Raw genomic sequence first — 13,731 nt, 5'->3', positions numbered from 1 at the left:
AAAAAATATTAACTAGTTTTAATTTTAACTAAATGTTTTAAGTACTTACTAGAAAATGCTCACCACTTGTCAAAAATAAGAAAATTGTTTTAAAATCCCTTGTACGGTACCTAATGAGTTATCGGTAGATGAAGTTCGATAGTTCATTAGGTATTCTACGGGATCATGTTATGCCTTACAGAGGGGTAAGGTGTGACAACAACACTTAAAACAATGTTAGTTTGATTCTAGTTGAGTTTTGGTATCATCAAAATCTATGCTCCTTTGAGCTTGTGGGGTCAACATTTGTAATTTAGAATTCCGCATATACTAGCAGTAGCATTGATCTTATCAGGGACTGTATGAATTTAAGTTTTTATATTAATAAATGAAAAATTTTTATGATTTTTAAATAGTTTGTAAATGATGTAACAAGGTTGAGCTAGGCTCCCCTAATTTTAATTTCTGATAATTATTGGGTTAAGTTGGCTCGAAATAAAATTATAATAGTTCAATTTAAATTATTTTATATGCATGTTGTGCCTAAATTGTGGGCTTAGTCATGGGTTTAGAAACAGTAAGGCTTACTGCGGACCTCGGAGGCTTTATACGAGCTCAGGTCCTAGTGCCAGTCCAACCCATAGGTTGGGTCATGACAATGATAATCATTAAGCTCTATTTGGACGGATGAAGAATGGGTAATTAAAACAAGCATAAGAAAGGGTAAGGAGGAGGAGAAAACAATAAAAAAATTTTCATGTTTAGGAAAGCAAATTGATGGTAAGATAGAGAAAAGTATTTTATATTTTTTATATTTATACTTGGGAAGAGCCGAAGAAAGTATAGATTTGAGAAGTGAAAAAAATAAAATAATTTAGCTCTCACATTGATATTTAAGGGATAAGACAAGAATCTTTACTTATCCTCAATGGTACATAAATCGTTTTTCTTTTTTTACTTTTATTTACCTCTTATTCATCCTCGTCTAAACAGGCCATAAGGGTATGCCCTATACATTTGTGTAATATTGTCCACTTTGGTCACTTGATTTCATGGATTTGTCTTTTAGGCCTCCTAATTATCGGGCTAAATGCGCACTACGTAGTTAGAAAAACATTGCCATTTTGAATATCTTTTATTTTTTCTCCATTCTAACATGGAACAGTTATTTTATTTATAATTTTTTATTTATAAATTTAATTAATTTATAAGTAAAATTAAACCCTCTTAATATTATCTTACTAATATTTTTTATGAACCAAAACAAATAAATTATGACCCAAAACAGGTGCTTTGAAATAATTGAGGACTACGCTTATCCAAAGTCAATGTGTTAAAAGGATTCTAATCGCTCAATTAAGAAATAATTTAATTAATTTTTTTCTATTTTTAAATATATGGAATGAAGATTTTGAGGTTTGCCTTTTTTTCCAACTCCTTACAGCTTAGGTATCACTGGTTTTACCCTTTTTTTCTTATTAATTTTAAATTTATCAATTTTATATTAAAAAATATTTAAAGCATTTATTTATTGATTTTTGATAAAAAAAAAAAAAAGAATTTTGATTGGAATAAAAAAATCTCTGCTAAGTGCTGTAAATCTCACATGCTATACGCTTCGTTTTCCATAAAAGTTACTGGGCGAAACTACTATTTTACCCTTCTGATCCGGTTGTCCAAACGACGCCGAATCATTAATTTACCTAATACAGTGCGGCATTAGTTTGACTAGGCATTTTTGTAAATAAAAGCAAAAGGTCATTCCTTTTTCACTAATTGTACCTTCTCTCTGCACAGTATCACACCGTCCATGGTAATTGACAGGCTTCGTCTCGTTTCCATTTTCAGAGCTCTCTCCTAGAGCCTAAGTGAGGGGAAAACAAAGAGGAAGAAGAGAACCCATTTGGATTTTTAGCTACTCATGATGAAGGATTCCAAGAGGAAACTCGTGTTAATCGATGAAGATGATGAACACGGTTTTAGTCTTTTATATGTTTTTGCACACACAGAATTCGTTTTCCGTTACAGCAATATCATATTTGGTTTATTCTGGTATTTGGGTTGTTGTTTTGACAGATGATGGAGTCCAAGTAATGGACAGAAAGGGAGAGAATGTTATTCTAGAAGATGAAGACGAAGAGTATGATGGTACAGAAACGTAAATGAACGTAGACATTTTTATACGTGCTTTGTGATTCTACGTTCTTTATAATCGTTCCATTTTGGGTTTAGGAGTTCATCTATGGAGAATTATTTTTACGGGTTTACGAGTGCAGAAATGATACCTCTTTGCGTGCGCATGGCTATTAGGGTTTCTATATCTGGTTTTTCTGATAGCTTGTGACTCTTTCTGTTTGAATGGTTTGTCTGTTTTCATGTTTAGTTTTCGACATTTGAACTCTTTGGTTGAGTGCTTTTCAAGCTTCGTTTGTATGATATTATCTCTTCAGAAAAGATATTTTCTGTTCGGCGAAATGGGTTTAACAGCCGGCGATAATTTGCTGGTACAGCCGTTTTGTAGTATTGTTCGATATTTTGGGGTTGTCTCGTCTACTTCTTCTATGGTATAATATCCCGCGATATATAATGCCGAGAATTTAAAGTTTTCTTCCTTTTAGAGTGTCTTTTTGTCTGGTTCTTTGAAGTGCTTCAATATTCTCGTTCTGCAACTTTCTGCCTTCTGCAAAAGTACTTTATTTTTTTTCCCTTTCCTTTGAGGTGGTTTTCCTGCTTGAACTTTTCTTTACGTTGGTATTTTCCATTTACTCTTTGTAGTCTTTGTTTCTTAGTCTAGACTTTCTAGCGTTGCTCTTCTGTTTTGTTTTGAAAATGGTGCGGGTAACCCATTTTCTTCTAGCTTAGGTACACTATCTGTGTGATGGCTTCTTCCTTTTTTGTTAGTTTTTCTTCTTTTTTTTTCCATTTTCTTTTTTTTATTTAATATGATCTTGCATAACCATTTATTATCTGCTTTCTACTTCTAGCATAATATAATTAATCGGCTCTGTAGTTTTTGTGTTGAAAAGTGCTATAGAGTGAAACTCAAAACCACATTCTAAACGTTAGTGTATTCTTGTAGCTTTTCCAAGTGTGCATTTTTTTTAATGGAATTTCAATTTTGCTGATGATAAGTGCTGTTTTATAGTGGTCTAGTTTTTTCGATTTGGTTGTTCTATTATTGTTAATTTCAAGTCTCTATGTGGAAGTCTTTCAAACTAACTATTGGTACTGGCTCATCTTGGACGAATAGAGGATGATTTGGATGAGTTTGAGAATGATGGGTTTATAGTTGATGATGAGGAGGAAGAGGAAGGCGAACAAGGTGGGAAAGACAGACAAAAAAGGAAGAAAAAGAAGAAAAGGTGAATTTATTCTCTAATTCTTAAAATGTACTTTTATAAACGTTTGATATGATTACCCATTTTGAAGTGCCGTGTTTCAATTTCTTTAGGAAACTAGTAAAGGATGTGATTCTTGATGATGATGATTTTGAGTTGCTCCGAGAAAACAAAATCTCTGGAGTAGTACACTCCTATAATGTCGTGAGTGTTTATTCCCCTTGCTTCATCTTTGTTCTTTCCTGGCATGGGGACATCTGAAATTCTTTCTGCCAATATACCATTTTTTGTTTGTCCATTACACTCTAATTATATGCATTTCTATTATCATGAGGGATAATATAGTCAACCAAATTTGCTAATGGTCCCTCTCTATGTCCCTTTTATATAAATTAAAGGAAATTCTTTCTCTTTGTTGTCAAATATTCGCTTCATTGTTTGTATTTTGCAATCAATAATAATAAAAGGACTAGAATTTTTGTCATTTCCCTTTTGACACTATGCTTGATCAAAATTTGTGTCAGGGAAATGAAAAGTTCAAGCGGCTCAAAAAAGCTGAATCTTCTAAGAACACAGCTGATTTTGGGTTTTCTGATGACGATGGTACTTTTATCTCTCACTTCAATTAGTGTTAATGGTGTATGCCTATTATATTTAGAGTTTTGATTCAACTAATGGTCTTTTCAAACAGTGAACATGTTTTAAATGTTATTATTTAAAATTTAATTATTTTGGTTGCTACATTTTATGTTTTAATGTATGTATCTTTTATTTCTAAGTTTGCACCTTCTGTAAGGTTGACACTTTTTATTAGTTAAATTACAATTCACTTGTTTTGAAGCTTCATTATACGATGGTGATGCTGAAGAAGAGGAAGCTGTGTCCAGTGATAAAGATGATGAAATGGCAGATTTCATTGTTTTCGATGAATTAGGAGACAAGAAAGGGGTCCCAAGGTACATTATTCTCATTACTGTTCCCTTGAATTGTAAATTTTTCTTTCAGGAAAATTTTAAATTCACTCTAGAGTCTAGAATTAGTATAATAATTTTGAAGGGCTTCTTTTTGTTTCCACTGGTAATTTACAGTTTGATCATTGTTGTGGAATTCCTTATTAGGCAACAAAGGTTGAGAGAAAATAAGCCACAGCAAGTAACATTGGCTTCATCTCTAGAAGAAGCTGGCTGCACGTTTGGCAACGCAGATGAAATTCTAAAGCGTCATCTAGTTAAGATTGTCAAACCAGATAACTTTTATGAGTTTGAGCTGGATAATTACACAACTATGAGGGATTACAGTATAATTAAGGAGAATGATGTGCCCGAGAGGATGCAGGTTCAAATTTTCATTATTAATACTGATGTTCATGGAGTCTTCTACAAAATGTTGGCTATGTCTTACAGTGTGATGTGGATTTAATATTTTCTTATATTGTTAATTTAGATATTTGAAGAAATTTCTGGACCAGCTCCAGTTGATGAAATCAGTAGAGATGAGGAGAGTTCTTGGATACTTAATCAACTTGCTGCAAATATAAATATTCTGTTGTGCAAGAAGAAAGCTCAGGAAGAAAGTGTGATGAACATAGATCTACTTAAGAAGATTAACAAGGAAGATATCATGAGGTTTCTGGAATTGCGTCATCTGGAGAAGTATGACGTAAGTAATATAAGTAAATCAGTATCTGTTATTCACTTATTGAATTGAATTTTCTAACAATTGGTTCTATTTTCATTTCTAGATTCCATTTATTGCTATGTATCGAAAGGAAAAGTGCCTTAGTCTGTTGCAAGATCTCGAGGAAGATGACATAGAAAACAAATATGATAATGATGGAATAGAAGGTACCAGACTGAAGTGGCATAAGGTATGTCTGTTTTGACAAAGACAAATAAATAAATAAATAAATACAGAGACATGCAGGTAGATTTTGTTTGCTTGGAGTGGCTGAATCAATTGCTAGAATCTAATATAGAGGAAGGCGGGATAGAGGGGAATTTACAATAGTAATGAACTGTTAGATTGGTCAATGAGGAAACAAAATGATAATGACATTTTGAAATTGCTCCAATCTGCAATTATGGCCAAATCTTTTAATTTTTCTTTTAATTATATACAAAACCTGTAAAATTAATATCAATCTAAGTTGCGTCACTTGACATATATTTTATTCATGAAAAATTTCACATAAGCATAATTGAGGGGATGGGGGAGGGGTAAGAGGAAAAAGACTGAAAAATTGATAGTTTTTATTTTATTTTATTTTTATTTGCTAGGTTAACTGAAATATGTTACTTACACTTAAGTATATCATATTAAAAGTTTTTCGGAATAAAATATATACCATTTTAGCAATTTGAGAATTTTTGTATGTTTCTTTCCAATTTGTTTTCAGTTGACATTAGTGGGAAAGGTTTTTTATATAATTGAATTGAATATATGTAAGGATTATTTTTTTTTTTAAACCATTAACCCAGGAAAAAAATGAATGATAAAAGGGAAACAACAATAAAATGAATGATAAGTGGGGAACAACAATAAGATAGGATGAATTACTTCCGCCAGTCAATTTGATTCATGATTTGCAGATTCTCTGGGCTGTGAATGAACTGGACAAGAAGTGGTTGCTTCTTCAGAAGCGAAAGAATGCCCTTGAGACGTGTTACAACAAACGTTATGAAGAGGAAAGTTGCACTGCTAGTGATGTGGTGAAGTTTCGTTGGCTTGAGCAGCAATTTGATACAATAATGAAGTCTCTAAAGCTAGCTGAGACAGAGACAGATATTAATGATTTGGACATGAAGTTTATGTTGCATTTTCCTCCACCTGAAGAGGGCATCGTAAGCAAATTCAAGTTGCCAAAAAGGAGATCAGAATACAGTAACTGTAGCAAGGCTGGACTATGGAAGCTTGCAAGGAAGTTTGGATGCAGTTCTGAGCAATTTGGATTGCATCTTACACTAGAAAAAGTGGTAAATTTTGCTTTTTCAATTTTTTTCCCAAACTAGTCCCACATCACTTCAGATTCAGAGAGTGAAAGTCCTAAAGTTGAAGGGATAAACCACTGATTATGCTTAATCTTTTAAACAGAGACTAAAAGTAACTAAGAAGAGCCGCCTTTCTTACAGACTCCCATCAACTTGAGACAGCTTATGGTTTATATCTGATTTTATTTTTTATATTTGGTTCAATTGGTAGAGTTTCTGACTGTAGGGAATGGAATTTTGGGAAGATCCTGTTGAATCTCCAGACGTAATGGCTTCAGATTTTACATGTCCAATGTTTGAAACTCCTGAAGCAGTGCTTAACGGTGCTAGGTTCATGGTATGCTGTTAAGTTTGTGTAGATTCTGCTTGACATTCAGGCCTATTTGTTGGCTTGTCTAGTTGTTGTTTGCTTATCTTTTTGTTTTGCTTAAGGCTGCAATGGAGATAAGCTGTGAGCCATGTGTCAGGAAACATGTTCGTAGAATTTTTATGGATAAAGCTGTAGTATCCACCTGCCCAACCCAAGAAGGAGACAAGACAATAGATTCTTTTCATCTGTTTTATGGGGTTAAGTGGCTGAGAGACAAGCCACTTGACCAATTTCAAGAAGCACAGTGGCTTCTTATTCTTAAAGCAGAAGAGGAGAAGCTCCTTCAAGTTACCATAAACTTACCAGAAAATGTTATGAATAAGTTGGTCACCGACTCTCAAGAAATTTATCTTACTGGCAGTAGTCATGGGTCTGCTCGACTATGGGATGAGCAACGCAAGTTAATAATTCAGGAAGCATTTTTAAAGGTTCTTCTTCCTTCATTGGAGAAAGAAGCTCGAGCCTTGTTGATCACCAGAGCAAAGAGTTGGCTGCTTATGGAATATGGAAAGCAATTGTGGAACAGAGTGTCGATTGCACCATATCAGCAGAAGGAATACGCTGCTGGACAGGAGGAAGGTATTGCACCAAGAGTCGCGGCTTGCTGCTGGGGTCCTGGAAAGCCACCAATTACATTTGTAATGTTGAATTCATCTGGACAATTGCTTGATGTGTTGGAAGCCAGATCCCTTAGCCTGCGGTCACAGGATGTTATTGACCAGCAACGGAAGAAATATGACCAGCAACGTGTCTTCAAGTTCATATTAAATCATAGGCCAAACGTTATAGTCCTTGGTGCTGCTAATGTGTGTTGCACATGGTTGAAGGATGATATTGAGGAGGTATACACTCCTAAATTTCATGCAGTGGTGTACGTATGAGTTACTTAGCTAGGATTTATACATGATCTTCTATTAGTGTGTATTGCATCATAGTTTATGTGCCTATTTCCTTGAATGGCATGAAAATTTTTGCTTGAAGTAGAGATTAGAAAATTTCCCAATGTTCTTGTGGTATTTATGGGAAAAACTATTGTAAACTGACTCCTTGCTCATTTGATTATAGTTATTGTAGATTTAGAGATCAAGGAATGTACTTCTCTTTGGACTTTAATTTTTCCACATAAATATTGAAACTTCCTTTCTTTTATTGTTTGATAGCAGTTATTCTTTTTGATAAGTTAGGCTGGGTGGCTAGATGAAGCCCTAATTGTCCAGAAGTTTTATGATAATTCTTGAGTGAGTTCAGTGGGATAACTCTGACATGCTTCTTACACGAATGTTTTCCACTATTTATGTTGATTAATCCATACTTTTGTTTTTGTACAATCTTCATCTTTATTTCATTCTTTCTTATGCAATTTTTTTGGGTTAGGAAGCAGTTGTCCAATTTCAAATATTTTGTCTAAATTTGCCGATGTTTGAAGTGATTGTTACTTTGATTGTTTAGGAGAGTCTTTTCTGTTAGCATGAAAATTATGATGACAAAATAGAAAGCAACTGGTTGATAAGCATTCAAAAACTCTCTATATTATGGTTATTGGACTTGTTAATGTTCTTAGCATTTTTTTATGACTCGCATTCAAATAATTGTCATAATAATAAATCATATAAGACTTAATACTTGAAGCTCTCTTTACACTATATTTGGGAAATTTTTTTTGAGGGGAAAGAAAATAAAGAGAGGAAAATAAGGAGGGAAAATAAAAGTAAATGAAAAATTATTTTCCTTCCCTTGTTTGGATGTTAGAAAGGAAAATAAAAGGGAAAAGTAGCTTTTTAATAGTAAAATATCTATTTTATCCTTTTTATATGTAAATAAAATAAATTATTATAAGGATAAAAATGTTTTCATTTATTTACTGTTCACTTTCTCTCCAATTTGGAGAGAAAGTTACTCATGGAATCCACATGGCAGTTTCCTAACCTATTTTCCTCTCCTCCTTATTATCCACCTATCCACCAATTCAAACAGGGTGTTAAATTGGACTAAAAGATAGCTTAAAGCGAAATATATCTGGGCTTCTGCCTATAATTTCTGAGACACTATGGAAATTTTCAGAATTTATTCATAAAGTACAACATATGCCCCGCTTTGATTAATTCTTAAAACTGTTTCCATAAAGTATTCTTTCCAGCAGTTAAAATCAGTATAAATCACTGTTTGGATGCTCTGCAGTATTTTCCAGCTATGGCATTGGTGTGTTTTGTATATCTGAGGAGAAACTTGAAATATGACTTCTTTGTTTTGTGATCAGATTATACTTCAGGTGGAAGAAAACACTACAGATATTGGCCAAATGATAGATAAAATCAACATTGTTTACGGAGATGAATCATTTGCTCAGCTTTATGAAAATTCAAAGATTTCATCATCCCAACTGCCTGGACAACAAGGTAATTACGTAGGTATCTTTGGTGTTTTCTTCAGTTTAATATTATTAGCCAGTCTTATGCCTCCTATAATTTATAGGCATTGTTAGACGAGCTGTGGCTCTAGCGCGTTACCTCCAAAATCCGTTGGCTATGATTGCAACACTGTGTGGACCTCAGAAAGATATTGTTTCTTGGAAGCTTAACTCCTTGGAGCATTTTCTGACTCCTGTTGAGAAGTATGACATGATTGAAATGGTATTGGTGGATGTTACCAATCAGGTAGGCATGGATGTAACTTTTACAATGAGCCACGACTGGCTTTTAGCTCCCCTCCAATTTGTCTCTGGGCTTGGTCCTCAAACAGCAGCCTTTCTACATAGGGAATTAATTGGGGGTAAAATGGTTAACAATCGATATGATTTGGCAGACTGTGGATTGAGATCAAAGAAGATTTTCTATAATGCAGTAGGCTTTTTGCGTGTCCGTGGTAATCAGCTGCTTTCTGCTGCCAATGAATTTGGTCTATTGGATGATACAAGAATTCACCCTGAGTCATATGGTCTTGCTGAAAGTTTGTCTAAGGCTGTCCATAATGATGTTGCTCAAACACAGCCCCTAACATACATTAAGAACAATCCACAGCTGTTGAATGACTTTGATATTGATGATTATGCTGATAATTATGCAATAGAACAGGGAGAAAACAAAAGAGAAACTCTTCATGATATAAAAAATGAACTGCTGCATGGATTTCTCGATCCTCGTAAGCCTTATGAAAAACCAACTAAGGATGAGCTATTCTTTTTGATATCAGGCAAAAATGAGGATGCATTCGCTGAAGGAAGAATTATTCAGGTTACTGTTCGCCGAGTTCTATCACAACGAGCATTTTGTGCTCTTGACTTTGGATTGACTGGAGTAATAATGAAGGATGATTTTTTGGATGGGACTGATGATTTTTCTTTGACAGACAAGTTACATGAAGGTGATGTCGTTACTTGCAAGATTAAACAACTTGAAAAGAGTAGATTCCAAGTGCTTCTAACTTGCAAAGAAAGTGAGCTGAAGAGTTGCAGATATCAAAATTTTCGTGAGATTGATCCTTACTATCATGAAGGCAAGAACAAATTGTCAAGACAGCAAGGTGAAGCCTGCAAGAATGACCTTGCAAAGAAACAGTCCAAGCAGAGGACTATTAATCATCCACGCTTTAAAAATATCACTGGGGACGAGGCAATAGAGGTATGTTAGTTCGAAGTGTCATGTTTTATTTTTATGATATTGTCACTTTGCAATTTAAATTAATTTTGCATGTTACTGATGAGGGATGCATTCATCTACTTTGCTTAGTTCCTTTCTGACAAGGAGATTGGTGAATATGTTTTTCATCCAAGTCCAAGAGGCGTCTATTATTTGGTACTAACTCTGAAAGTCTATGATGGAGTTTATGCTCACAAAGACATCATTGAAGGTCAGAAGGACCATAGAGATATCAAAAGCTTGCTCCATATTGGGAAAAAATTGAAGATAGGAGATAGCATTTTTGGGGATTTAGATGAGGTCAGTGCTTTCATGTCAGCTATCTTGAAAGGCTATTATGTGCAGTCTCATGTGCTTTTCTTTACCATTATATCCATGTGATTATATTGATGAGTTCCTAATTCTGATGTATCAAATTTTTGTCTGCACTGAGTGAGCAAATCAGGCATGCAGCGGATTTTCCTTGCAAAATATAATTGAGAACTTGTCATTTTCAACTTTCAAGACTTGAAGAATAAATGAATTTATGAGATAATTTGCTATCTTTGGGTGTAATGAATTGCAATTTTGTTGGAGTCTTACATGCAATGTGGTATATATACAAAATTAGATGAATTAAGGAAGTATATATTTCTGGTATTCAGGATGATTCACAATGTAGTTTAACCTGTCTGAATATTTGCTGTAGTTACTGAATTAACCTTTCTTCTTTAGCTGTTTTCTTAACATGTATTTGTCTGATTGAATTTTTTAAGCCTGTTGATTCCTGACAGGAATAAAACCATTTCCCTCATTTTCATAAGCAGGTTATGGATCAATATGTTAATCCATTGGTAACTCACCTTAAGACAATGATAAACTTCAAAAAATTTATGAGGGCTTCAGAGGCAGAGGTTGATGAGCTCTTAAGAGCTGAGAAGTCAGAACATCCAATGAGGATAGTTTACTGTTTTGGTATTTCTTATAAGCATCCTGGCAATTTCATCTTGTCCTACATAAGAACAATCCTACGTCATGAATATATTGGTGTGCAGCCTGAGGGATTCAAATTTAGGAGGCAGATTTTTGGGAAGATTGAACAGGTTGTGGCATATTTCCAACGACACATTGATGATTTACTGCATGGCCCAACACTAACAGGAAATCCCTCATCTGGTTATTCCACTGGAGCATCCATGGGCAGTGGTAATGAAGGTTGGCAAGGCCAGTTAAATTCAACCAGAGATGAACCTTCAACCACTGGCTCCAGAGGTAAAATTAGACTCTTTTTCTATTATAACTGTTTTGTTGTGGTACGTTAACAATTAGCATATCCCATTAGGTAGGCATGAAATGCTGAAATTTCAGTGTTTTCTTTTCTTTTCCATTCTTTTAAAGAGTAGCAATGAATATCACTCTATTCCTGGCTATGTATACATGGGAACAATTTCTTGTGGTTCAATGTATCAACTAATTTTGCTATGTTTCTTCTCTATCATTAACAGGCAGAAAATATTATAGTAGGGATGGAGATGAAAGAAATAGCCGTCCAGGTGGATTGCCTCTGCCAAATGGTGGCCGTGGCCATGGACGTGGGGCTGGACGTGGACGAGGACAAGGACGAGGACGAGGACAAGGACGTGGATGTGGACCAGGACGTGTCTCTAGTGATAATGAGCCATCTGACAGCAGCAACCGAAATGGAGATAGCTGGAATGGGAATGGCCTTGGGGGCAGAAGCTGGCAGGGGCAGGTGCATGGCAACAGTTGGAATGGAAGTGATTTTGGATGTAACTGGAGCACAAATCCTAAGGATAAAGGTGTGGATGGTGATGGAAAGAGAATGTTTTCTGAGGGTAATGGAAGTGGTGGAAGTTGGGGTGCCAACCCTTCTGGTGGAAACAGTTGGAATCTGTCTGGGAAAGCTGGGAATGATGATGGAGCCAACCCGGGCAGGAATGGTACTGATTCACAGGGTATTCTCGGAAGTGGTGCTGCAAGCGGCAATGACTGGTTGGTTGGAAGCAGTAACTTTGGTGGGAATGGTGGGTGGGGAAATAAGAACAGCTCTGGTGGTAGTGGAGGTGGTTTTAACAATGATACAGAGGCTGGGACTACTGGATGGGGTTCTAAATCTGGGAAGAGCTCCTCTTTCACAGGTGGTGGGAGTGGATGGTCCTGAAGTGCCAGTAGTGATCTGGCCAATTCCTCCTAACTTAGATTGTCTATTCCAAACTTATACCAAGGCATATAGAACAACTGCAACTCCTTTTGTTTTGTTTTGGATTTTTTTTTTTTTAAATCTTTTTGCTGTAATTGTTGAAATGCATGGCTAACAAGTAAAAACAGAAGAAAAACAGCCTGACCTCCCTTTATGGAAAGTCAATTAGAGACATCTTTATGCGACTTTTTGATCTTTGATAGGAAAGGATTCATATTTGATGATAAATACTCTCTTTTTTCCATTGTCAAATTGTCAGTATTTTAGAGGTTGCTGATATTTGTCTGTTAAGTTGTGGGTGTAACCATTCCAATGATTTTTGTTGCTCTAGAACTTCTATTTGTGCATACAAATTTTACCTGAACTCTAAAAATTTTATGTCAAATATAAATTTGGCCAACACCTGCAGAATTCCACTTGTTTATGGCCACCTTCTTCAAGTGAGTTGATCCCTGCTTATGTTGCTGCTCTTTTGTTTTCAGTAAGCCTCTCTGAGGCCAGGATTGCCTTGTGGAATGAGTATGAGCAAGCACGGATGCTCTATATTCTTGGAACTGTAGACAATTTTATCTTATTTTATAAGCCTATGAGGAGTTTAACCATTAAATATAAATGGATTGACTTGGGGGGAGTTTAACCATTATTACTGTCACGACCCAACCTATGGGCCGGACCGGCATTAGGATTTGGGCCAGTCTAAAGCCCCCGAGACCCGTAGTAAGTCTAACTATTACTCAACCCAACTCTAAGGCCCATTTGGGCCTAATTTCAAGAATTCAGCCGGACAGAGTCCAGCCATAAAATGGACTATTCAACGGGGAGTTTTTGACTCGCCCAACCTGTAAACACAATATATAATAAATTGGGGAGCTCAGCTCACCCTCCATATAATCAAAATGTCATAACTCAAATAGGAGCTCAGCTCCCTCATCCAATCACATCATGCATATGGTTAATAATTTTACAGGTCCAACATAACTTTTATAATATAGGCCCAAAATAAAAAGAAGTTATTCTAGCACATGCGGAGTCTAAAATTTAACTCAATTGTACAAAGTATATTAAATACTATCAATGGACCTGTGGAGAAGAAGAGCAGGTTAGCCACAAAAAATAATCCTCCTGTAGCCTGAAAAAATAGATGAACAGAAGTGAGCGTTCAACTCAGAGAGTAAAATACCAATTTTAATCATAATCTCTATAACTATCTAAAAAGCTAATG

General features: G+C 35.3%; 1 protein-coding gene across 2 annotated transcripts; it reads left to right on the top strand.

Annotated features, from left to right (window-relative positions):
* The first annotated feature begins 1,768 nt into the window (after positions 1-1,768).
* LOC110667210 (transcription elongation factor SPT6-like) lies at positions 1,769-12,753 on the top strand. Of its 2 annotated transcripts, none has more exons than XM_021827993.2 (17): positions 1,769-1,955; positions 2,056-2,127; positions 3,230-3,341; positions 3,431-3,521; positions 3,842-3,920; positions 4,159-4,273; positions 4,436-4,652; positions 4,761-4,976; positions 5,059-5,184; positions 5,906-6,289; positions 6,531-6,641; positions 6,737-7,516; positions 8,932-9,070; positions 9,147-10,291; positions 10,400-10,609; positions 11,116-11,560; positions 11,794-12,753. In XM_021827993.2, exons 1-17 carry the CDS (start codon positions 1,901-1,903, stop codon positions 12,468-12,470), a joined length of 4,974 nt encoding a protein of 1,657 aa, XP_021683685.2. In that variant the 5' UTR covers positions 1,769-1,900; the 3' UTR covers positions 12,471-12,753. The 2 variants fall into 2 exon arrangements, with proteins under 2 accessions (XP_021683685.2, XP_021683693.2); XM_021828001.2 differs by having other exon boundaries at positions 1,785-1,955; positions 2,056-2,137.
* Positions 12,754-13,731: the final 978 nt, after the last annotated feature.

This window comes from Hevea brasiliensis, chromosome 1 (assembly GCF_030052815.1).
Source record: "Hevea brasiliensis isolate MT/VB/25A 57/8 chromosome 1, ASM3005281v1, whole genome shotgun sequence".
Classification (NCBI taxonomy): Eukaryota; Viridiplantae; Streptophyta; class Magnoliopsida; order Malpighiales; family Euphorbiaceae; genus Hevea; species Hevea brasiliensis.
This window is presented reverse-complemented; position numbering and strand designations above follow the sequence as displayed.

What these genes read in the sequence shown, in the direction of transcription:
- LOC110667210 (XM_021827993.2), top strand. Translation starts at nt 1,901, where the DNA reads ATGATGAAGGATTCCAAGAGGAAACTCGTGTTAATCGATGAAGATGAT. An exon ending in CGATGAAGATGATGAACACG is followed by an intron (nt 1,956 to 2,055) that starts GTTTTAGTCTTT and finishes TTGTTTTGACAG; the next exon opens with ATGATGGAGTCCAAGTAATG. An exon ending in CCAGACTGAAGTGGCATAAG is followed by an intron (nt 5,185 to 5,905) that starts GTATGTCTGTTT and finishes CATGATTTGCAG; the next exon opens with ATTCTCTGGGCTGTGAATGA.